General features: G+C 51.4%; 1 protein-coding gene across 15 annotated transcripts; it reads right to left on the bottom strand.

The window, feature by feature from the left end:
• Positions 1–4549: 4549 nt before the first annotated feature.
• Positions 4550–23100, bottom strand: Ttll1 (TTL family tubulin polyglutamylase complex subunit L1). 15 transcript variants are annotated; one of them, XM_087213753.1, is made up of 12 exons: positions 22895–23100; positions 21659–21774; positions 20176–20247; positions 18995–19111; positions 18209–18417; positions 17586–17766; positions 15953–16087; positions 15597–15705; positions 12205–12348; positions 10979–11065; positions 9101–9264; positions 6698–6973 (listed from the first exon to the last, which is right to left on the bottom strand). In XM_087213753.1, the coding sequence occupies exons 4-12, from the start codon at positions 19105–19107 to the stop codon at positions 6844–6846; spliced, it is 1272 nt and encodes a 423-aa protein (XP_087069879.1). In that variant the 5' UTR covers positions 19108–19111; positions 20176–20247; positions 21659–21774; positions 22895–23100; the 3' UTR covers positions 6698–6843. The 15 variants fall into 15 exon arrangements, 14 of the variants coding, with proteins under 14 accessions (XP_087069884.1, XP_087069879.1, XP_087069872.1 ...); XM_087213746.1 differs by having other exon boundaries at positions 17586–17787; positions 22895–23083; XM_087213748.1 differs by having other exon boundaries at positions 17586–17787; positions 21673–21774; positions 22895–23083.
• Between the last annotated feature and the right edge of the window lie 1204 nt (positions 23101–24304).

Here is a 24304-nt window from a genome sequence, read left to right as displayed (position 1 = left end):
AGGAGGATCACAAGTTTGAGCCCACACTGGGCAATTTAGGAAGACTGTCTTAAAATTTAAAAAGGACTGGGCCGGGGATTTAGCTCAGTGGTTTCACCGCCTGCTGCACAAGCGCAAGGACCTGAGTTTGATCCCTGGTACCAAAAAAAAAAAAGGACCAGGGATTAGCTCAGTGTGAAGGCCATGGGTTCAATCCCCAGCACTGAAAAAAAAAATCTCCTCACCCCACATTGCCGACAGTCTGTGGATGGCCTGGCCAGCAGGTCCCAAGGGCAGTGCCCACCTCCTCAGGAGATCCTGGTCCTAGGCTGGCTGGGGTTACTTGGGGCACAGTGCCCTTTGCTGCCCAGCGAGCTGTTCTGGCCAGAGTGAGGACTGGCGGGACGTGGAGGCTGTCAGGGCACGGTTTCCAGAGCAGTCCTTGGGGGCCTGAGAGCCCATGTGGGCCCGCCAGCTGCTGCCACCCTCAGGCAAGAGCCACACGGAGCCAGGAGCTGTCCCGAAGCTTGTGGCCATCAGCTGTGCTCTTTAGAAAGGGGCTGGGGCAGGGGAGAAACAGGGCAGGGATAGGGCAGGGATGGGGCAGTGGTGGCAGAGGGGACACCGGCATGCAGGTGGCAGGAATGGAGACATCCTGGGTCCTGAGTGGGTCCGGAGGTGAAGGAAAGAAGGCATTGAGAAGGGCCCTGAAGTCAGCCCAGACGCATCAAAGGACAAGTGTGACAGGAGGATGGCACCCACGGCAAGGAGGGTGCGACAGGAGTGCTGAGGACACTGCAGCCAGAGCTGGTGGGCTGGGGACAAAGCGAAGGCCCAGAGCCTTGGGTAGGCAAGCAGGCGGGGCTCAGCCGAGCATCAGCCGTCAGGGAGCGGCCACCTGCTCAGTGACTCATCCTGGAGCCCTCTCCCCTCCTAACCTGCTGCACAGGTCCCCGTGGCCACCAGGACAACAGTGATCATCACTTATTTTTTCCCACGTTCAGAAGCCCCGCATGCAAAATCTGGGTGTCTTCACACCGAGCTCGCTCCAGGTCCTCCTTTACCTCTTCCAGCTGACGTGGCTTGGTCACATCCTGCATCGTGCATCTCCACCTGCCTCTGTCTTCCCACAGCTCTGGGTGAAGCATCCCTTCTCCTTCCTAACTGGACACCAGGCATTAAGATAGGCCCCTCCCTAAATCCTGATGATTTCAACCTTTTCTGCTTCTGGTTTTATTTTGACGGGCCCTTGCTTTGCATTCCTGGCTGGGTTTGAACCCACTGTGGAGTCCAGATTGGCTTCAAATCCTCCTGCCTCAGCCTTTCAGGTGCTAGGATTCCAGGAGTGCACCACCACTCCCGGCTGAGATAGTTTCATCTTGAGATCTTTAATTATGTCTGGAAAGTCCCTCTTTCTAAGATCACATCTAAGGTCCTGGGTGGGCATGAGGTTTTTTGTTTTCTTCAACCACCTGCGATTACCAAGCAAAACTCTGAGGTTCTGAAAGTTCTGAAAGTGACGGCCCAGCAGAAACAGACCCAGTGGGCCAGGTTCCAACTCCTGGCTGGCACTGTGGACTCCATGGCCACGCCAGTCAGCGGCCAAGTGCTGCGAGAAAGCAGTGTTGCCGCTGACAGGGCCACCTCCCTGGCCAGGCTTCCGAAGTCCCTGTGCATCTGGGCCACGGAGAAGGAGGGGCCCCTGTGGGCCATACATGGTACCCAGAGGACAGGCTCCCCTGTCCCTGTGCCCCAGAAGCGGCTGCTGATGGCCGATCTGCTAGGCCACCCTCAATGTCCCACATGAGCCACAGCTTCCTCACTTGACTCTGACTCATAAAGGTCATCTGAAGTCCTAGGAAGAACCTCAGCCCTCAGCCTGGACAACCAAGCTAAACTTGGAGATGGGCGCTCGTGTGGCCCACAGTGGGTGCTGCAGTCCCCCACCTACCATCCCACCCTGACGTGGGACTACACAGGTTTGAGCCCCTCTGAGGAGCCCTCTGGACTGAAGGCCGTGCCCCCTACCTCGCTGGTGATGGAACTCGGGTCCTTGTGCAAGCAAGACCAGCGCCCCACCACTGAGCTATGCCCCCAGCTTCCAGGGTTGGGTTGTCACGTTTGGTTTTTTGTACTGGGATTGAACCCAAGGCCTCTGCACTGAGCTACATCCCCAGCCACTTTTTAAATTTATTTTTAATTTTGAGACAGGGTCTTGCCAAGTTGCCTAGGCCGGGCTCAAAACTTGTGATACTCCTGCCTCAGCCTCCCAGAATGCTGGGATAATGGATTATGCCACCATACCTGGCTCCCATTGTTTTTCATTTTTATTTTTAAGATCTTAATTGGCTTTATTTTCTAGAGTCAGGCGATAGTTCATTTTCTAAAATAGAATGTGTTCCCAAAGAATAGTTTTTTTTATTAAGTTTATTTATTGGTACATTTTAGGTACACAATATAGTTACATTCATCATTGAGATCTTGTACCTATACATGATGCATCGTGGTCTTATTTTTTCCCCCTTCCCCTGCCCTCCCTTCAATCCCTCCATCTCTCTCTATTTACAAAAACTTTGTTTCCATTTTCTCATATTGATTCCATTCCTTCCCCCTACCCCTCCCATTTCCCCCTCCCCTTTGCCCTTTTTCTTCCTATTTCACATTATCCATTATACCTTTTAGTCCTTATTCACACTTTCAGTTTCTCATACTAGAGAAATTATTCAGTATTTACACGTGTGTCCTATTTATTTCACTTAGAGTATGGCCTCAATGTGCATCCACTTAGCTATAAATTTCTCTAGTTTCTCATTCTTTATGGCTGAGTAGTACTCCATTTTATAAAAAAAAACACATCCTCTTTATCCAGTCTCCAGTTGATGGGCAATTGGGCTGTTTCCAAGTTTTAACTATTACAAACTGTGTCGCTATAAACATGGGTGAGCATATATCACTGTGCTATGATTCTTTTAATTCTTTTGGGAAGATACCCAGCAGAGGAATAGCTGGGTCAAATGGGACCTCTAGTTCTAGTTTTTGAGGTATCTCCATACTGATTTCCACAGTGGTTGCACCAGTCTGCACTCCCACCAACAATGGAGAAGGGTTCCTTTCTCCCCACACCCCCACCAGCATTTGTTATTGGTTGATTTCTTTGTGTTTTTCTTTTTTTCTGGTACCGGGGATCGAAGGGTTGATTTCTTGATAGCAGCCATTCTTTGTGGGGTGAGGTGGAATCTCACTGTTGTTTTCATCTGCATCTCTCAAATAACCAGTGATGTTGAACATGTTTTCATACATTTATTTGTTGCTTTTACTTCTTCATCTGAGAAATGTCTGTTCATTTCGGATGCCCATTTTTGAACTGGGTCTTTGAATTTGGGTGGTCTGATTTTTTTCAGTTCTTTATATATTCTTGATAGTAGACCTTTGTCTGAGGTACAGCTGCTAAAAATTTTTTCCCCCACTATAGGTTGTCTCTTAGCTCTGTTGGTGGTTTCTCTTGCTGTGCAGAAGCTTTTTAATAAGATGAGATCCCAGTTGTTGATCCTTTGTGCTAGTTCCCATGCTGAGAATTTGTTCATAAAGTCTTTTCCTATGCCAATGTCTTCGAGAGTTTTACCTAACTTATCTTCCATCAAGTTTAGTGTTTCTGTTTTAATATTTAGATCATTAATCCACTTGTATTTTAGTTTAGTGCATGGTGACAGACAGGGGTCTGGTTTTAATCTTTGGCAAGTTGAAATCCAGTTTCTCCAACACCATTTATTAAAGAGGCCATCTTTCCTCCAGTGAGGATGGTTGGCTCCTTTGTCAAAGATGAGGTGGCTGAGTGTGTCTAGAGTTGTGCCTGCATCTTCTAATCTGTTCCACTGATCCTCGGGTCTGTTTCTTTGCCAGTACCATGCTGTTTTTATCACAGTGGCTTTGCAGTAGAGTTTCAAGTTGGGGACTGTGATACCCCCTGCCATGTCTCTGTTGCCTAGAGTTGCTTTTGCTATTCTAGGTCTCTTCTGGTTCCAGATGAACTTTTGGATTGTTTTCTCTAGTTCTGTGAAATACGCTGTTGGGATTGCAATCCGGATTGTAGCGAGCCTGTACAGCAGTTTGGGAAGTGTGGCCATTTTCACTACATTGGTTCTTCTTACCCAGGAACAGGGGATGTCCTTCCACTTTCCCAAAGAATAGTTTTTAACTTGAAAGCATTTGAGATACAATAAGGTTGAGGTCAGGACAAATCAGAAAAGCCATAAAAGCATCCTCCTACCTGAAGACAGCCTCTTAAGTGAGAAATAAAATCAATGGGGTTGGCGGGCTCTGGAAGGGTCCTGAAACACCCTGTGCTCTCCATATGGACACCATCCACATTGTGGGGCACATGGACCCCCGGGACTCACCCACAAGCTGGCCAGGGTCCCTAAAGCAGGGTCCACAGAAGACCCGGCCTGCCTCCCTGGACCAGAGCCGGGGGCCTAGCAGCAGAGCTACAAGTGGCCCCAGAAGGCCGTTTGCCAGGCTCCTGGGGGAAGAATGACCCACACAGCCTGGGGCTGGGCTCACAGGGCACAGAGCAGGGGAAGTGGAGGCTGGTGCACAGGGGCCTTGGCGGAGCATGCTGAAGATGACGATGTGCAGAGGTAGGATAGCTACGTGTTAGAAAGAGCCTGTTGCAGCTGGGCACGGTGGCAAATGTCTATAATCCCAGTGCTCTGAGAGGCTGAGGCAGGAGGATCTTGTTTGAGCCCAGCCTGGGCAATTTAATGAGACCTTGTCTTAAAATTTAAAAAATGAAAAAGGGCTGACGATGTAGCTCAGTGATAGAGGGACCCTGGGTTTGATCTCTAGTACCACAAGGAAAAGGAAACAGTGCTCAGACGAGGGTGACTCCCTGAGATGGGGGCCCTTGGCCCAAGGCTGGCAGTGGCCTAGGCAGAGGAGGACAAAGTGGGAAGCATGGGGTCTGTGGCCTGGATGGGATGAAGGTGGCAATGAGTTTGTCCCGGAAAACATCCAGCAGCAAAGATCAGGACTCCTGGGAGCTGACAGAAAAACAGGACAGTTGACCAAACGGTCCCAAAGAGGGGGCCAGTGAAATCCCTAGCTCCCGAGTTCCCAAGGTGGGCGGGCCCCCGCACACTTCCTCCCCATGTGTGTCCTGGAAGCATCAGGAGGAAACATCTGCCCCAGAACATGACATCACTCATGGCACCATCAGTGAGCAACAGATCCATGCAGCATGGCCTCCCTCTCCCCAGCAACCTCCTTCAGCAAACCAACACCACTGCCCTCTTGGGCTCCACCTCCTCCCTTCCTCCTGAGAAGCAGGGTTGGGGAGGTCCACAGCTGTCATTCCAGCACTCAGGAGGCTGAGGCAGGAGGATCGCTACAAGTTTGAGACCAGCCTGGACTACACAGTGAGTGCAAGGCCAGACCTTGTCTCAAAACCCACCCCAAAAAAAGGGGCTGGGGATTTAGCTCAGTGGTTCTGCCACCTGCCTTGCAAACGCAAGGTCTGGAGTTTGATCCCCAGTAGCCTCCCCCCAAAAAACACCAAAGAAAAGAAAAAAGCTGGTAAAACTTAACAGGAGCCAAGGTGGCCCCAGGGCCAAGAGGAAAGTCAGACGAATACCCGAGTGAGGCAGGGAGGTATCTCTGTGGCACTTGTTATTTCTGGGCCCAGTATTGCAATTAATTAACCCCCTCCTTTATTTTTTTATTTCTTTTTTTTTTTTTTGGTACCGGGGATCGAATTCAGGTCCTTGCGCTTGCAGGGCAGGCGATGGAACCACTGAGCTAAATCCCCGGCCCCTATTTTTTTATTTCTTGAGATAAAGCCTCACTATGTAGACCAGGATGGCCTCAAACTCACAATCCAGGAGTCCAGGAGTGGTCCAGAGAGACCAGGGGACAGTGCAGGTCACAGCTGCACCAGAGCCAGGCACGAAGCCCAGTCTGACCCAGACAACCCAGTCCACAGCTGCCACAGTCAAGCAGCATCCAACACATGGGACACACGACATGCGGCCGAACCCGACCACGAGTCGGAACACCAGACACACCTGCCCAAACCACAGCTTCTTCAACTTTGGGCTAAACGTCACCTGTACAGAGGCTTCTCTGTCCCCATGCCATGCATTTAGAACCTTCCCCTTCACTGCCAGTGAGACAACACGCAGGCGCAGTGCATGCACACGTGGTATAATGTCTACACTGTCCACGTGTCCATGTGTGGGGACCAAGGGTCTGGGAAGAAATTGATCTCAAGTTCGTACTCTACACAATACCATGAAAATGACATCTTAGAACTAACACCATAACAAAACTGAGGGGGGAAGCCTTGTGTGGTGGTGCACACCTGTAATCCCAGCACTCAAGAGCTGAGGCAGGGCTGGGGATTTAGCTCAGTGGTTCCGCCGCCTGCCTCGAAAGCGGAAGGACCCGAGTTCGATCCCTGGTACCAAAAAAAAAAAAAGAGCTGAGGCAGGAGGATTAAAAATGCAAATATTTTATAACAAACTGGCTCAGAGGCCTAGCTGTCACCTACCATCTAGAGAGCTCAGGCCAGGGATTTAGCTCAGTGGTTCTGTCTCCTGCCTCGAAAGGGCAAGGTCCTGAGTTTGATCCCCAGTACCAAAAAAAAAAAGAAAAAAAGAGAGCTCACTGTATATATTTCCATGAGTCTGTCCTTTTGGGCTTGATGAAGTAAGACTCCTCAGCCTTCCAAACACAAGTGCCTTTATTATTTACACAGCCCAGGGGAGGAGAACCTCTAGAATAAGGGAATTCCGAAATGGCCTCAGCAGGCACAGAGCAGGGAGAGGCCAGGCTGGGCCCGGTGTTGCTCTGGGCAGTCACTTCCGGGAGTCACTTCCAGGTGGTGAGGACAGTCCTCCCCGTGTCTCGTGAGCGGCCCCCTTTGGGGCCGGGCGTCTGGCCGGAGCGACTTCTGAGCTCCCGATCGGCCCCGTCCCCCTGGGCCAGCTCCTCGTCGTATCTGGAAACAGAGGTCTCCAGGGTCAGCAGGAGCTCTCGCTGGGAGGCAGCACCAAAGATGTCACCAAGAAGCAGCCTGGCCCAGCCCAGGGTCCTGTCCCCACCCACTGCAGCTACAGGCCAGCTGCTCAGGTGGCTTCAACAGCTCAGGAGATGCCCAAGGCCACCGAGATTGAGTGCTATGTGATTACGATGCTATTGTGGAGCCCTCTCCCAGGCGACATTGTAACAGGCCACCAGCCGGCATGCAGCAGGGATCGAAAAGGGAACATGGGACAGCCCTCTGGGAGCACCTAACCCATCTCAGACAGGAACGAGCTGTCAGCAACCTGCCAGGAGGGGCCCAGGACTGCACACTTCTCCCTGCCTGGAGCCTGGTGGCTCTGGCTGGTGGTTACAGCCCTGGGCAGGTCCCGGCCTTCCCTACCCTTCTGCTGTGGTGGGCTCAGGTCCTGAGGTCCCTGAGGGAGGCGGGGTGTCACCCACACCTGGAGCAGTTCCAGAGAACACGGCCACCTCTCTCCATGGTGACTTCCCATCACCCCCAACTGGGAGCTGGGATATGGCAGATGTGGGGTGCTCCCCTGTCCCCCAGGGCTGTCTCCCCCAGGGCTCATAGCAGCCCCCAGAGCACCTCAACAGGAATGGGAAGCTGGCAGTGTGAGTTCACATGCCCAGGTCACACTAGCACTGCCACCCCAGATCGTCCCCAGCCCTGGGTGTCACAGAAGGCCAGCATTTTGTATCTGCCACTTCCAGGGTCCCTTCTAAAGTTCCAGCTACACTGTAACACTCCTAAAAAATGCTCTTCAAACCGGGTGTGACAGCATGCGCCTGTAATCCCAGCACTGGGGAGGCTAAGGCAGGAGGATCGTTGTGTGTTCAAGGCCAGCCTGGAATACACAGGAAGACTGTTTCAGAAAAAAACAAAGGAAAAGGAAAAATGCTCCACTGAGCCCAGGCAGACTCGACTCTATCCGTACACCCCAGAAATCCAGCTGGAAGAGGAAGGGCCACGATGGGTCTGCCTGAGTTACACACACACCGCCCTGCCAAGGCTGGCTGCCTGCCAGATGCAGGTCTGCTTGGCTGTAAAGCTGCAGAAAGCAGCACAGATGCTCAGGTGTGTGTGGCCCTGTGTGGCCTCTGTCCCACTGTGCAGATTCCGGCCCTTCCCCTCCACTCAGTGCCACCCCACTGCCTTGGCTGGGGTCCTTACCTATGGGTAGTGCCCACCACAGAGCCTTCAGCAACTTCCCAGGAGTGGAGGAGGACAACTCAATGGTCCAGGGAGGGATCAGTCGTTCTTCCTCTTCAACAACACAAGTGGAGCTTTTAACCTGCTGCTTTGTTTTATTTTATTATCTTTGTTTCTTCTTTTTCTTTTTGAGACAGGGGCTCACTGTGTAGTTCAGGCTGGCCTTGAACTCACTATGTACCACAGCCAGCCTTGAACTCATGGCCGGCCTCAGGTCTCTCCTGTCTCAGCCTTCCCAGTGCTGGGAATACGGGCGTGCACCACCACACCCAGGCTCTTTTCTTTCCTTTTTTCTTCCCCTCCTTTGTAGTATGGGGGTAGTTTTCTGGGAGGTTGTTTTTGTTTTCACGGTACCAGGCCTCACACATGCCAGGCAAGCTCTCCACCACCAGCTCCATTGCCAGCCCCAGCTCAGCCTCTTTGCGGGCACCTGCCTCCTTGGCACCTTCTGTAACCTCCGTCCTCCCGATGGCCTCTCACTCCTCCCCATTTTCGTCCCTCCACAGGCCCTGAACCTCTCTAAGCCTCTGCTTGCTCCTCTGTAAAATGAAGCTAAGGAAACGGAAGCCCTTGGGGCTCAGTACCATTTCCTCCTCCCGGCTCTAAGTCGAACAGCTGTGCCCACTTCACAAGGTGCCAGGTGCACAGACCGAGGCCCACCCGGCAGCCACAGCTCCTCCACATCCCGCACCGTGTCTACCCTGCTCCTGCTGTCCCCATGGCCCCTGGGTACACCACGTGAACAAATGGGTCTGGGTCAGCCCCGCAGGAGCCATCTGTCCCCAGTGGGACTCTGCCCACACAAGGCAAGGTCACTCGACCCAGGAAGCCCGGCCCCCAGAAGGACACCTGAGGAGTCCATGGGCTTACAGAATTTCGTAGTTGCCAAGCACTTCCTTCGGGGGCGCCTTGTTCCACTTGCAGTCAGGGATCTCGCCGTTGGGGACAGCAATGTTGAGGGTGTCATTAATGAGGTTGTACTTAAGGATTCGGTCATTGGCAGTGCTGGAGGTGAGAGACGGGGACGCATTCACCTGCGAGAGGAAACACACACTCTTCACTTGTGCTCCAGGTCCCTAGGGACAGAAACATGTGCTGCAGGAGAAAACACGGGCTTCTGCCCGCTTTAGGTAAAGATCGCAGCCTTTCATGTGCATGTTTTGTTTTGAGACAAGGTCTCACTTTGTAGTTCAGGCTGGCCTTGAACTCATTACGTAGCCCAGGCTGGCCTCAAACTGGTGGTGATCCTCCTGCCTCAGCTTCTCGAGTGCTGGAATTGATGGGTGTACACCATCATGCCTGTATTTAATGGCTCTGAAGCACCTTGCGCAGGAAGCAGCCTGTGATCTACTTTTATCGGCTTTTACGTGAGGTGGAAATATTGTTTAAAGACAGGCTAAGGATCACAACCTACACATCAGCCATCATGCACAGAAATGGGCCCTGTCCATCGCAAAGGTGAGCTCAGTGCCTTCGTGCGATCATTCCGCCCTAAGTACCAGGAGCAGGGCGGGGTCTGCTAGGGTCAGTGACCACAGGTCACAGTGTGGGTTTAAAGGCGCTAGATGGCGCCCTTGTTTGCTAAGAGAGCAAAACTACAGCGGTATAGTGAGTCTAGGTGAAGCCAGGGCCCCCTCCAGCACATGGGAAGTTGATCCCTGAGGCCTCTGCCATGAAACCCACAGGTTAGATGCGGTTTGCCCGGGAGAGGCCCAAGCCCTGGCACTCCTACAGCAGGCTCAATTCTGATGGCCCTGGGGAGCTGCTCCAAACCAGGGCCGATGAGAGGTTTCTCCCAGGTAGTCTTTGCGCTCTAGGAGGGCACCTAATGCAGACAGGGCCAAAGGATTTTAGGACCTTGGTTGCCCTTAAAATTGCCTCTGCAGTATATTACTGTACTGTAATTCTTATGATACACATGTTAAGATGAACTGCTACAGGGAGAGAGGGAAGGGGAAGTAAAAACAATGACAGTGCATTCTGAAGATCTACCAACTTCCCACGACGAATGTAATTACTGTGGGGCTCCTCCTGCTGTGGATCAGGTGCAGGGAACCATGCACCCTGCTCTTTCTGCAACAGCCCCACCTTCTCCTCTACTCCTTCAAACAGGCAGACAGCGGAGGGGGTAGCACATTCTGTGACCCAGCACCCTGGAAGGCTGAGCCAGGAGGATCACAAATTTGAACCCACCCTGGGCAACTTAGCAAGACCCTATCTCAAAATAAAACCATAGAGGGGACTGGGGATGTAGCTCAAAGTGAAGGTCCTGCATTCAATCCCTGGTACCCAAACCAAAACCAAAACCAAAACCAAAACCAAACAGGCAAATGACCCACTTCCTTCTGCAGGTGGAAGAATAAGAACACTCCTTGTCCCCAGATGGTGCGCTATTGTGGGCTGAGGCCTCAGGGTTTGTGAGCGCCTCTCTCTCCAGGGAACGACGTCCCCAGGAGGACAGGGCAGCTCTGTGGGACAGTGCGAGACTGTTGAAGTGGGGACCAACCAGAAACCACGGTGCCCCAGCCCACAGACTCCCTGGAAGATGGACTGCAGTGCCTTCCCTGTGCATGGGGCTGGTGGGGATGAGGGACCGAAGTCAACTCAGACCCCTGCAGACCCACAGAGCTGGACACCTGTCCCCATCCTCCTGTCCCCGTCTCCACTGGCTGGGGACTGCCAAGCTGGATGCAGGGGAGAACCCTGGGCCAGGGCGGCTGTGCCTGGTGTGACTGGGAACTCAGTTACCTCAATGAGCCAGGGCTTCAGCTTATCGTCAATGATGATGTCGTAGCCATAGCATTCGAAGCAGTGCTTGTCATTGTTCATCACTGGCTGTGGAGAGAAGGATCTGAGGGTTATATGGCGTCAGTGACTCACAGGCCACAGGACCTTCCGGGGTCTGGGGTGCTCGTGACCAGGGCCTCTGTGTCCCCTCCCTTCCCCCGCTGCCCTGGGGCTCAGAGCTGGAACTCTTTCCTCTACCAGCAATGGACAGATGAGGGGAGCTGGGGTCCCCGGGTTCTGCTCAGCAGAGGCCTGGCCATCAGCACATGATGTCCTGGGCAGACTGTCCCTGGAGCAGACATGAAACAGACACAGTCAGGGACTCAGGCTCCTGGAGAGACCATGGTGGCAGGGGGAAGATGCCCTGGGCCTTGGGACCGAAGCCCCTTCTTCCACTTCCTCACTCTGGGGCCCAGGCTGTGTGTATTTCCTCATGAGTCACAGGGGTGACAAGAGCCTGTGGTGACCCCAGTTGTGCAGCCCCAAGAGCAGGGCACCACACAGAAACAGATGTGCACCTGCTTTCCCTGCGAAGTCAGCAGACTGCAAGCCACCAGGCAAATGTAAGATCTGAGCTTAGAGGAAAGATATTTTTGGCCCTAAATATTCCTGAAACAGCAAAGTCAAGACACCTAAAAATAAGAAGGCTACTGAAAGCCCATCTCCAAAACAGCTTGTTCTTTCTTTCCTCCTTTTTTTTTTTGGTTTCTTGTGGTACTGGGGATTGAACCCAGGGCCTTTGCACTGAGCCACATCCTCAGCCTTTTTAAAATTTTGAGACAGAGGGCTTGGGGTTTAGCTTAGTGGCACTGCGCCTGCCTTGCAAGCACAAGGTCCTTAGTTCGATCCCCAGTACCAAAAAAAAAAAAAAAAATTGAGACAGGGTCTTACTAAGTTGCCCAGGCTGGGCTTGAACTTGGGATCCTCCTGCCTCAGCCTCCCAGAGCGCCCACCATGCTCAGCCAAAGCATCAGTTTCTGCCAAAATAATAAACGCAGCTGGCATAGGAAGAGCTGATAATGGTGCCGGGGATTCTACACCTCCACTGAGGACCCAGTCCCTGCTCCCTGTGGCCCTGCTTCCTTCTGAAATTCCCTCAGCCCCCTGTAAAGACAGAAAGCAGGGCCCCGGCTCCAGCCACTTCTGGGAGCCCGGCTCGCTGGCCTGCCTACCTGGCAGGCACTTACCGCCACTGCCTTCAGTGACTGCACGATGATCCAGTGGATCTCGTCAAACAGCTTGCTAGTCACTTCCCTGCCACGCGTGCTCTCCAGGTAAAGGCGCAGGTTGCTCACGGTCCACTTGCCCCCGTGGATGTGGTTATAGTCCTCCTGGAAGGGAAAGGGCAGTGCTACCCCAGGGGGGCATGGCTGCTGCTCGTTGACCCCTGGGACACTCCTCAAGGGCCTTCAGGGTTCTGGGCACCGGGGAGGCTGGACCTCCGTACACGCCTGCCATCCCAGCAACAATCCCAGCACTCTGGGAGGCTGAGGCAAGAGGATTACAAGTTCGAACCCACCCTGGGTAGCTTAGTGATTTTGTGAGATGCTGTCTCAGCAAAAATTTTTAAAAGGTTGGAGATGTAGCTCAGTGCAGAGCCCTGGGTTCAACCCCCAGTACAGCAATAATAAATAAAACGCTCAACTCTCAGATAGTTCACAAGTGACTATTTGCACGGTTCGCCCCTGCTGTGGAATGTGGCCAGGCCCCCCAGCAAGATCACTGACTCAGCCGAGAGAGCTCCCTTGGCTACAGGCTGCCTACACCCAACTCTCTCCTGAGCTGAGAGCTTGCAGCCTCCCCTCAGGACAGCTCTGCCGAGCACCCGGCTCCACAGCGCCCCCTGGTGGTCCCCGCATCCCCTGCAGCAGCTCTGGCCTCACCCTCCCAAGCCCTGCTTCTTGCTCTCTCTGGGGTGCAGGTGCTGCTGCGGACAGCTGCCCCAAGAAAGCTCCCGGTTACTGATCTCTGCCTCAGTCTGCCACCTGGAGAGCCATCCTGGGACGCATGTGTGCCGAGCACCAGCGTGTGAAAACACCACACACAACCCCCGAGAGCCATGCCAATGTCACCCTGTCCTGTGGGTGACAAGCTGGCTCTGGGTGCTGCCACTGGCCCAGGCTTCTGTCCTGAGCTGTGGTGCAGCTGGGCCCCAGCCTAGGGCCTCTGATGCCTGCTCACTCTCCCTCCTCTTCCGTCCCTGAAATTAATTCCCCATGCATGGCCTGACTTTGAAGGCTGGGGACTAGAGAACACTCAGGATGTTAGAAGGCTGTGGTTCCTTCTCATTTCCTTTCTGCTTGAGAACTTCAAACCTAAACGAACAGCCTAACTGCAAAGACAACTGACTCGGAATGAAAACAGAATTAATTGTATCTTTAAAAAATACCACTACAGGCCAGGGATTTAGCTTAGTGGTTCTGCCGCCTGCCTCACAAGTGCAAGGTCTTGAGTTCGATCCCCAGTACCAAAAAAAAAAAAAGAAAAAGATACCACTACAAAGAAAGAGATAATGAATTCCTTTTGAAAAGTATCAGTTTTTATTCAACTATTTCAATAAACTGGGCATGACAGTACATGCCCATAATCCCAGAACTTTGGGAGGCTGAGGCAGGTGGATCGCCAAATTCAACCTGGGTGACTTAACAAGACCTTGTTTCAACAAAAAGGGGGTGTAGCTCAATGCAGAAGGCCCGGGTTCAATCCTCAGTTCTGTATTCCCCACAAAAAATGCTCATGCAGGGCTGAGGATTTAGCTCAATGGTTCCGGCGCCTGCCTCGCAAGCGCAAGGTCCTAAGTTCAATCTGATAGCAAAAAAAAAAAAAAATGCTCATGCTTATTTGCTTAAAATGGACTCTCAAGGGCCAGGGATTTAGCTCAGTGGTTCCACTGCCTGGCTCACAAGCGCAAGGACCCAAATTCCATCCCCGGTACCAAAAAAAAAAAAAGAAGCTTCTGCACTGCAAGAGAAACCACCAACAGAGCTAAGAGACAACCTATAATATGGGAAAAAATTTTATCAGCTGTTTCTCAGACAAAGGACTACTATCTAGAATACATAAAGAACTTTAAAAAATCCCCCCAAATTTAAAGACCCAATTCAAAAATTGGCATCTGAAATGAACAGACATTTCTCAGATAAAGAAATAAAAGCAGCAAATAAACATATGAAAAAATGTCCAACATCACTGGTCATTCGAGAGATGTACATGAAAATAACACTGAGATTCCACCTCATCCCAGAAAGAATGGCTGCTATCAAGAAATCAACCAATAACAAATGCTGGGAGGGTTGTGCAGAGAAAGGAACCCTTCTCCATTGTTGGTGGGAGTGCAGACTGGTGCAACCACTGTGGAAATCAGTGTGGAGATACCTCAAAGAACTAGGACTAGAGGTCCCATTTGACCCAGCTATTCCCCTGCTGGGTATCTTCCCAAAAGAATTAAAAGAATCATACCACAGCGATATATGTGCACCCATGTTTATAGCAACACAGTTTGTAATAGTGAATGCTTGGAAACAGCCCAAGTGCCCATCAACTGGAAACTGGATAAAGAAGATGTGGTTTTTTTATAAAATGGAGTACCACTCAGCCATAAAGACAAACTAGAAACATTTATAGCTAAATAGATGCACATTGAGGCCATACTCTTAAGTGAAATAAATAGAATACACATGTGTAAATACCAAATAGTTTCTCTAGTGTGAAAAACTAAAAGTGTAAATAGGGATCAAAATGTGTAATAGACAATGTGAAATAGGAAGAAAAGGTCTAAAGGAGTAATGGAAGTGGGAGGGGTAGCGGAAAGGAAAGAAGGGAAAAGAAAAAATATGAGAAAAATAAAAAAATGGAGACAAAATATTTGTAAATAGGAAAGGGTAGAGGGGGTGAAGGGAGGGCAGGGAAATAGGGAAAAAATAAGAACCAAGATACACCATGCAAAGGTACAAGATCCCAATGATGAATGTAACTGCGTTGTACACCAAAAATGTACCAATAAACTTAACGGGGGAAAAAAAAAAACCAATGTTTAAACCTTAAAAAAAAGAAAATGAAATAAACGTTTGCAATTCTTTCTCTCCTTTTTGGGGGGGGGGGTGTGTGTGCTGGGGATTGAACTCGGGTCCTTGAGCTTGCAAGGCAGGCTGCTGAACCACTGAGCTAAATCCCAGACCCCTACGTTTGCAATTCTTAAAAAAAAAAAAAAAAAAAAGACGTTTATGGAGACACGGCCCCATCTTAGGTCATGGGCATCTGTAATACCATCCCCTCCTTTTACTAATGGAGAAACTGAGGCCTGAAAGTTGGGCAGACTTGGCTAAGGGCCCAGAACCGGAAAGCTGGGGCCTAAACCTGCAGGCTTCTTTCTCTAAGTGCCCACCATAAGCAGGTATGGGCTGATGTGGCCCAGGAGACCCAGGCCTGCCACTTGGAGGGCCACAGCTCCTTCCGGTGCCAGGGCCTTGGTGAGGACATAGCTTGACTATCACTCCTGTACCCACCCTGTGCTCTTGCAAAAACACAGAGGAAACCCACACTGCCCGTCCACTTTCCCTGCTCAGGTGACCACACTCACCCCGTGCTTCTGGATGGCCACGTTGGTGAGGTGCACAAACATGTTGTCCAGCTCGCTGGTGCTCGGCGTGTACTTCACCGTGCAGAACCGGCAAAACCCAAGCTTATACCTAGGCGGGGGTCCAGACTGAGTAAAGCTCTGAGAAGATACAGAAGAAACCACAGCACTTCCCCCTCTAAAAAGAGCTGTGCTCTTGTTGGTCAGATTTACACTGGATCCAGGCTAACTGCTGGGACCTCCACACTCTGCCCTGTGCCACGCGGTGCTGTCCGCACATGGCTGCATTAAATCACGAAACCTCACGATGGCGCTAAGGAGCACCTTGCCGAACGGAAGCAGAGCCCCCGGACGCTTACATGTAACAGCGCAGCGGACGGTAGGTGGACACCAGCACGTACAGGCGCAGGTCAAACTTCCTCCCGCCGATGAGCAGTGGGTTGTTGATATAGAGCGAGATCACGTAGGCTTCTTTCGTAGATTGCGACACAAACCTGCCCATGCCAGAGAGAGTCACAATTAGATGGTAGAAGGCACGAAATCAAAGGGACAACCCACGGACCAAAGAACTGACAAGCTGGATTTTGTTGAAATTAGAAATTTCTGCTCTGCAAAAACACTGTTAAGAGAAAAGAAAGAGAAGCCACATATGGGGAGGAAATATTCGCAAGAGGCAAATCTGATAAAGGGCTCTTATTCCAAACAGACAAAGACCTCTTAAAACTGGACAGTTACCCAGGTGCGGTGGTGCAGACCTGTAATCCCAGCACTCTAGAAGGCTGAGGCAGGAGGATCACAAGTTTGGGCCCAGCTTGGGAAGGTTTGAGTCCAGCTTAATGAGACCCTGTCTCAAAATAAAAAATAAAAAGGGGTAGGGTGTAGCTCAGTCCAAAGGTCCTGGGTTCAACTCCTGGTACCAAAAATCAAATTTAAAAAGCCAACAAAAACAACCCAACAACTTAATTCAGAACTGAGCCAAGACCTTAACAGAACCTCAGCAAAGAAAACAGACAGATGTCAAAGGAGCAATGTGTCACGAGGAAACACGGATTAAACCACATGGTCACTTCTGCACACCTAGGAGAACTATCCAAGTCCAGAATGCTGACTACACTGAGCACCAGCAAGGATGGGCAGCGATGGGATGTTCACAGGTGGTCACAAGACTGCAACACTGCAGCCACTGTGTAGGAGAGACTGGAACTTTCTAAGGAAACCAAACTATTCCTTGGTATTCACAAAGGGGTTAAGAACTTAGGTCTACACAAAACCCTGCACGCGATGTGTACAGCAGCTTTATTTGTAATTGTCCACACTTACAAGCAACCAAGATGTCCTTCAGTAGGTGAGCGCATAAATGGGGCTCATCCAGCCGATGGAATATTAGCAATAAAAAGAAAGACACCTAAGATCAAAAAAAAAAAAAAAAAGGAAGCCGGACATGATGGCCCATGCCTGTAATCCCAGAACTCTGGGAGGCTGAGGCAGGAGGATCAAAAGTTCAAACCCAGCCTGGATAACATGGCAACTTAGCGAGATTATGTCTTAAATTTTAAAGTTTTTATTTTTTTGGTACTGGGGATCGAACTCAGGTCTTTTCGTTTTCGAGGCAGGCAGCAGAACCACTGAGCTAAATCCCTGGCCCAAATTTTAAGGTTTTTAAAAGGGGTTGGGTATGTAGCTCAAAAAAGAAGATCCTAAAACGGAAAATATGTTCAAACCAATAAGTGCCAGGGTGAGATTCAAACCCAGGAGCCCAGGGCCCCAAGTCCCAGGCAGCATGAGCCTTGCCACCCTGACTACTGTGCCTGAGCCTGCCTGTGTTCACAGCTGCCCCCGAGACCCCACTGGTGATTGTCTAGGACACAGAATACTGCTAGGATGACACGGGACAGACAGTGCACACCTGCAGAAGCAGGCGAGAGCCACCCAGCTCATAGCCAGGAGACTGCAGGATGGCAGGCAGCTGCCATCCAGAGCTGCCGAACTTACGAGGACGTCTTGCTGTCCCGGGACCACTTCTTGATCTGCGAGAGCTTGTTGATGAGGAAGATGCCCTTGCCCTGGGCTTTGCCGCACGGCTTCATGATCCAGGTGCTGGACGGGCTCTTCCGGAACTCCTCCACAAACAGGTTGTAGTCCGCGGGCAGCATGTAGGTGACTGGGACAAAGTCTGACAAGTAGAGACCCCGTGCTGGCCAGGAGCCAGACCAGCAGAGGCCAAGAATAGAAAGAGAGCGACACTGCCCTTCAGGGTTTGTTGTCATCCCCTTGGCCCCAACTCTGCACTGAACATGACAAGGACTTGCGCCGCTTGATTCCCACACACGCAGACAAGTGACCTGTCGAGCCCTATGTGCAAAACTCAGCAAATGCATGCTTTAGTCCTCACTGCAAGCTTCGAGCCAGGCAGTATCACTCCCAGCTAGCAGAACAGGAACTGAGGCAGACAGGCTGCTTATATAATTCTGCCCCACGCCACCCCACCTATCTGGAGACCCCCAATGGAAACAGGTGCCCCACAGGCCCCACCAACTGGTGCCCCGAAAAGCCAGTGACCACCCACTGCCTGGGCACCTGCTGACCCCAGGCCTGAAGCCGGCGAAGGGACAAACCTAGATAGAGGTATTTTCCGTTCTCATCCTTCTCTGCCAGTGGACTCCCTTCTTTCTCCAGCTCCTTTCGGTATCTTTTAATGTTCTTTACCATCAGGTCCTTCCGGGTCAGCTCATAGTGGTTGGGGAAATGGTTGACAATTTGATCATCCGAGAGCCGATACCCGGTTTCAACGCTGAACACGTTCCGGATGGTCTGCACACTCATCCTGCAGCGGAAACCTGAGTCTGAGTCCTCACTGCAGCCCAGCACTCCTCGGGGTCCTGACCTGTCACCCCCACACCCCCAGCTGAGCCAGGGGCTGCCAGCCAAAGTGCCATAGACTGTGGGTTCAGGGATCGAGGTGACCAGGACTGGAGGTGTTCGGATTCTGTGTCCTGACACTGCCAGGCTCTGGCCCAAAACCACTTCTCTAAGTGCTCCCTGATTCATGTTACATTGAGTACTGCAAACAGGGTTTACAGATCCCCCATTTCCACAATGTTTGCACTCAAATTCAGGGAGGCAGAGGACACCTTAAAACAGAAGTCACAGTGGGGTGCCTGAGCCAGGGCCAAAACACTGCTCTTCTTTTCTTGGCTGGATTGATTTCTATTGTTTTTGTCAGTCATCCAACTAGCGCCCTCCAGGTGGGCAAACAGCGCATGCACACACAGAAACTAACCAGCTGCAATGTTCTGTCCCCGGGGCTACCACCCCTGCCAGCCCTGTCCTCAGGAACACAAGAGACAGCAGTGCTTGGAAGGAAGCTCTGCAAAAGCACAAGATCTGGCTTCTTTACTCACCAGTAAAAGTTCCAGTCCTCACTCTCTGTCACTTGAACCCATCCTCTCTTCTCGAAGTTGTTGATCAGCACCGACTTCTCGATGTCAGTGACCCACTTCACCTTCCCTGCCATGACCCTGGAAGAGAGAAGTCATGAAAAGTCTGAAACTCCAACTTCCCCAGACCAAAGGCCTCCTCAACACCTGCAAAGCTGGGCATGCAGGCCATGCCTGTGATCCCAGCATCTGGAAGGCTGAGGCAGGATGATCAAAAGTTCAAGCCCAGACAGGGCAACTTAATGATTTAGTAGGAACCTGTCTCAAAACAAAAAGGGTTGGGGATGTAGCTCAGGGCAGAAGCTCTTGTTCCACCCCACAGAGTCTGACTACTAGACCAGCACTGTAGGAAGACTCCTCCACCAGCTCGGCGATACCTGTGCCATCACTGCAGGCTGAAACTCACATTAAGGAACCTCACACTAAGGGGGACCCATACTAGCCACTGCCTCGCCCCAGGGCAGTAGCAGAAGGAAGGGAGAACAGTGATCCCAGAGAATAAGGGTAGCATTGTGGACAAGACAGCCTGGCGACACGCAGGACACATGGTCCCTGTGCCACTGGCCTTAATTTTCATTTTAAATGGATTTAGAAACTCTGGGAAGCCATGCATGGTGGTGTACGCCTGTAGTCCCAGCACTTGGGAGGCTGATCCAGGAGAATTGCTGCAAGTTTTAGATTCCTGGGGGCCAAAGTGGGTCATGGGGCGCTGTACCCTCAGTGCTGTTCAAAGGTGGGGCCAAGCTGGAGGTGGCACGAGAGCAGCCTTCGGAGGGTGTCTCTTACTGTCGCTCTCCCCCTGCTCTGCTTCCTGCCACCATGAACTGAGCATCTTCCGCCAGGCTCTCCTGCCGTGCTGCTCCTGTCCTGGAGGCAGCCCACCATGGATGGATGCTTTGAAGCCATGAGCCAAGTTAGCCTCTCCCCCTGAGCTGTGCATGTCAGGTATTTTGTCCCAGCTACGGGAAGCTGACTGGTACACTCCCCATCCGGACAAGGTGCTGGGGCAAATATCCTCATCCTCCTTTTACTCATCTAGAAGGCGAGCCCAGGCAGAGCAGTGCTTCTGCCAGAAGTGGGGCGCCCCTCCAGCACCCCCTCCACCCCACACACAGTCACTGGCAGAGCATACAGGCTGCACTCACCATAGGTCCTCTTGGAGCCACTGGGCTGCCCACGTCTCCTTCGGCTCCACTGATGCTGGCTCCAGGTCTCACCTGACAGAGGGAACAGGGATGAGTGGCACAGCCATGGCACTCGGGTAGCACAGGACCAGGAAGCACCTGACAGTGTCACAGATGTGGCTGGAACACTGAGGGGCAGCACCACTGATGGGTGGGCACAGAAGCCACTTTTTCATCTTCCCTTGCTGCAATACAGGTCCCCCTCCGGCCAGCACCGGGGGGGCCACCCAGGGCCTCACTCACCTGTGCCAGGCACGTGAGCTGCCTCTGCGCCCCACCTGGCTGAGTGAGGGTTCTGAGCGACCTTACTCCCGGGCTCTAGCAGGCCCCAGCCCTCATGTGTTCTCTAGTAGGTGCACTGTATGCCACGCAATGCCGATTTCTGGGGGGCAGAGTGGGGCTCTGCTATGGTTTCTTCTTCAAAAATTTTTTTTATTAATTTAAGTCCTTACTCTGTTCTGGTCCATTGGTTGATATGTCTATCCTTATACCAATAACACACTGTCAACATTCATTTCTTCAAAAATTCATTTTCTGCTATGGTTTCAATGTGGTCCCCAAAAGCCTTTGTGTTGTTCTATTTTTTTGTTTTGTACCGGGGATCAAACTTGGGTCCTTGTGCTTGCAAGCCAGGCAATGGAACCACGGAGCTAAATCCCTAGCCCTGAGCCTTTGTGTTGGAATTGCCATCCCCAAATCCACAAGTCATGGCATTTGAAGGTGGCGTCTCTGGGAGGGGATGAGGATTAGATGAGGTCATGAGGGTGAGGTCTCCATAATGCACCGGTGGCTTTATAAGAGGAGGAAGAAGCAGGGTGCGCATACACCTATAATCCCAGCACTTTGGAAGCTGAGGCAGGAGGATTGTTGAGAATTCAAATCCAGCCTGAGCTACATATTGAGTTCAAGACCAGCCTAAACTACATAGTGAGACCCTGTCTCAAAATAAAAACAAACCCCAAATTTAAAAAAACCAAAACTGAAGAGGAAGAAAACCCAGAGCTGGCTCTGTTACCCATGTTAGACAGGTTGGCTCCATGAGAAAAGGGGCTTTGTTTTGCCTTCCTCCAGCTGAATCCCAGGCACCCAGAGCCTTGGCTGGCAATGGCAGGTGGTCAATAAATATTTGATGACTTTTAAAAAATAAATAAATGAATTCTCCTGGCACAGGATCCAACAAGTACTATTGTGACAACCGATGAAGTAGGTGAGGTGCAGCCCTCCAGGGTAAAAACCCCCCATGGGGGGCTAAGGGTGAGCTCCATGGCAGAGCACATGCCCAGCACACAAAAGGTCTTGGGTTTCAGCCCCAGTAAGGCAAAAAAAAAATTTCAAAAGAAAGAACTGGGCCAGGGATTTAGCTCAGTGGTTCCGCTGTCTGCCTCGAAAGCGCAAGGACCCGAATTCAATCCGCAGTACAAAAAAAAAAGAAAGAAAGAATCACCTGGACAGACTCACACAGCTTGTTGACGAGCTCGAAGTATCAGGAACTCAGGCCTTCAGCCCCAGGGGGGCCCTCACCTTCTACAGTAATTACTGTCCTCAGACAGTCCTGCCACACTTTTGAGAGGCAGCAAGTGGGCAAAGAGAATATACATGTACACTCCCGAGACTCATTTCCCCTTCTAGGTCTGGCCATCAGCCCTCTCCACCCCCATCCCTGCCATCCTAGACATTTAGATTGCCACATTTGTCCCCTGGCACTGGGGATTGAACCCCGAGCTTTCACACTGTTACATCCCCAGCCCTTTAAAAATTTTTTAAATTTTATCTTAAGACAGGGTCTTAATAAGTTACTAAGTTGCCCAGGCTGGGTTTGAACTTGCCATCCTCCTGCCTCAGCCTCCCAGGGTGCTGGGATGACAGGTGTACACTACCACGCCTGACTGATCACTACCACTTTCAATGAACTCCCAACTAGGCCAGAATTCTCTGACTTCTGGATTTTTCCCAAATAGCTTTCTTTGAAAGGGAGAAAAAACATCGCTTGAGGCCTTTTGGGGAAGATCAAGAGAAAGGGAGAAAAAAGCCATCTCTAAGAAAACAGCAAATAACAGTGTATAGGATGGCTTCACATGGGTGGGGCGCATTCGGTCACAGCCCCTCTGGGCGACAGTGCCGTGCTGCACAGTGATTGTCTGCCAGTGTTTGTAATTCTTGAGGGCAGAGCAGGGACCCCAAGCCAGCCCTGCAATGTGCTCACCAAGTGTTTCCTGAACAAAGAACCTGCTTTGCGAATTTCAAACCAGCTCACAATGCTAAGAAACTTTCGCTTTAGGATTTGTCCCTATACTGGTCCGGCTCCTCTGCAGTGCATGACCAATCCCGCCCGCCCCTAGTCGAGTCACCAAGAGAAAAGCGGACAGGGAGGCAACGCCAGGCTCCTGTCTCCTGTCTCCTACCCTGAGTCCTCTCCACAGGTACAGCGCCAACAGAAACAACAGAGGCTGCAAACGAACAGGGAAGTCTAATAACAATGAATGTCGGGCAGCCAATAATAACGATGCAATTACAATAATCGGACGCCACAAGTTGAGTCCCAGGAACTCATAGTAGAAAAGAGATACAGTAGCCAACGCAGGTACTGTGGAGAAGGCTGATCCAGAGAGCAGCATATAAATAGCACCGGTGGCGGCCGCGCAGCCTAAGCGCCCACACCGGCTCGCGCAAGCGCACTCACCCGCAGGCGCTCGGCCACACCCTCAGCGCCCGGGAGGCGGCCCCAGGGACTGGGCCTCACCTGTGGACTCCTGGGGAGGCCGTCCCACCCCGCGCCCCGCGCCTCGCGCCCGGGGCCCAGCCCCGCCTCCAGGCCCCACTCAGGTGCTCGTGGGAGGACCCCACCCACAGCCCGGCCGACCGACCAGTCGCTCACGCTCAACTTCCGGGGCGGTGCCCTGGCAACCGTGGATGCTACGGTCAGCGCCACGACTACTTCCGGTGTCAGGCTTTCCGGGCTTTTCTCTATACCCGGGTCCCTGTAGCTGGCTGCCGAGGGGTTTAGGTCTCAAGAAATGCCAGGTCGTCTATCCTCACAACCTTCAGGACCCAGAAATGAGACAGCAGGGTCTAGGGCGTGGGACTGAGCCTAAAAATAGGAAATAGAGCGAGATAATGATTAGATCCCGGGGTTCAGTCCTCTGTTTACCATCACTATCACTCGACTTCCCCATTTGGAAAATTGGGTCTGTAATCGACCTAACTCTACGTTATTGCAGGATAACAGGAATGTGCCACTTAACATGTGCCAATCAGTAGGTGGCCCACTCAAAGATCACCTCCTTGGTACAGCATTCTTCAAAATAACTATTTTTAAAATCCCTTCTGTTTAGGAAAAGGCAGCCTCGCTCAAAGAGAAACCTAAAACCAAGACTACTTGGATCTGAATCTCAGTTCCCAAAACCGACTGTGTCTTTAAGCAGGTTACAGTACTTCCCTGAGCCTCAGTTTCCTTTGTCTATAAATTGGGGAAAACAACATCTATACTGAAGGGTTGTTGGAAGAACTAAATAAAGCAAAAGATAAAAACGTAATGTGCTTGCCATAGCATATCATACGTAGCTTCTCAAACACTTGTTGAATTGGCTCATAATAACACGTATGGGGCCGGAGATGTAGCTCAGCTGTACCACGCCTGCCTGGAAAGCGCAAGGTCCTGAGTTTGATTCCTGGTACCAGAAAAAAAAAAAAATGCAGGTATCCCAGACCTCTCTCAGCTATAAAAGGGCACTTCAGAGGCAGCATGAGAGAGGAGAGCCCACAGAGGGCATATACCTGCTTTGTACCTTCTGGATGCAAATACCGGCCTCTTAGTTACAATTTCTTCACTAGGAAGTGAGAATAATAACCTCATTTCTCGGGAATACTGAGATGATTTTAAATCCCCTGTACATAGCACCTAGGAAGGTGCTTAACATGTTTCACCAGTTCCTTTTCCCCAAGCAGCATATGTAGCCATCTCAAAGACTATCATCAGAGCCACAATACCAGGAAGCACTGATACAGACAGCAAGAAAAGAATAACAGGGACACTAAATGCATAGGAAATATTCTGGCCTATGTGGAGAATTAGCTGGGAACTAGAGAGCTC

This window comes from Heterocephalus glaber, unplaced genomic scaffold (assembly GCF_053883595.1).
Source record: "Heterocephalus glaber isolate CG9 unplaced genomic scaffold, H.glaber_assembly_v1.0 deba00001444, whole genome shotgun sequence".
NCBI classification, from domain to species: domain Eukaryota; kingdom Metazoa; phylum Chordata; class Mammalia; order Rodentia; family Bathyergidae; genus Heterocephalus; species Heterocephalus glaber.
Note: the sequence above shows the minus strand (reverse complement) of the source record. Positions and strands in the feature narration are given on the sequence as shown.

Bases quoted from the DNA above. Each gene is read 5' to 3' on its own strand.
- Ttll1 (XM_087213746.1), bottom strand. From the start codon at position 19,107: ATGGCAGGGAAGGTGAAGTGGGTCACTGACATCGAGAAGTCGGTGCTG. The intron at 17,788-18,208 runs GTTTGTCCCTTC...GCTCCTGGCCAG, and splicing joins CGGAAAATACCTCTATCTAG to CACGGGGTCTCTACTTGTCA. The intron at 11,066-12,204 runs GTAAGTGCCTGC...TTCTCTCCACAG, and splicing joins AGTCACTGAAGGCAGTGGCG to CCAGTGATGAACAATGACAA.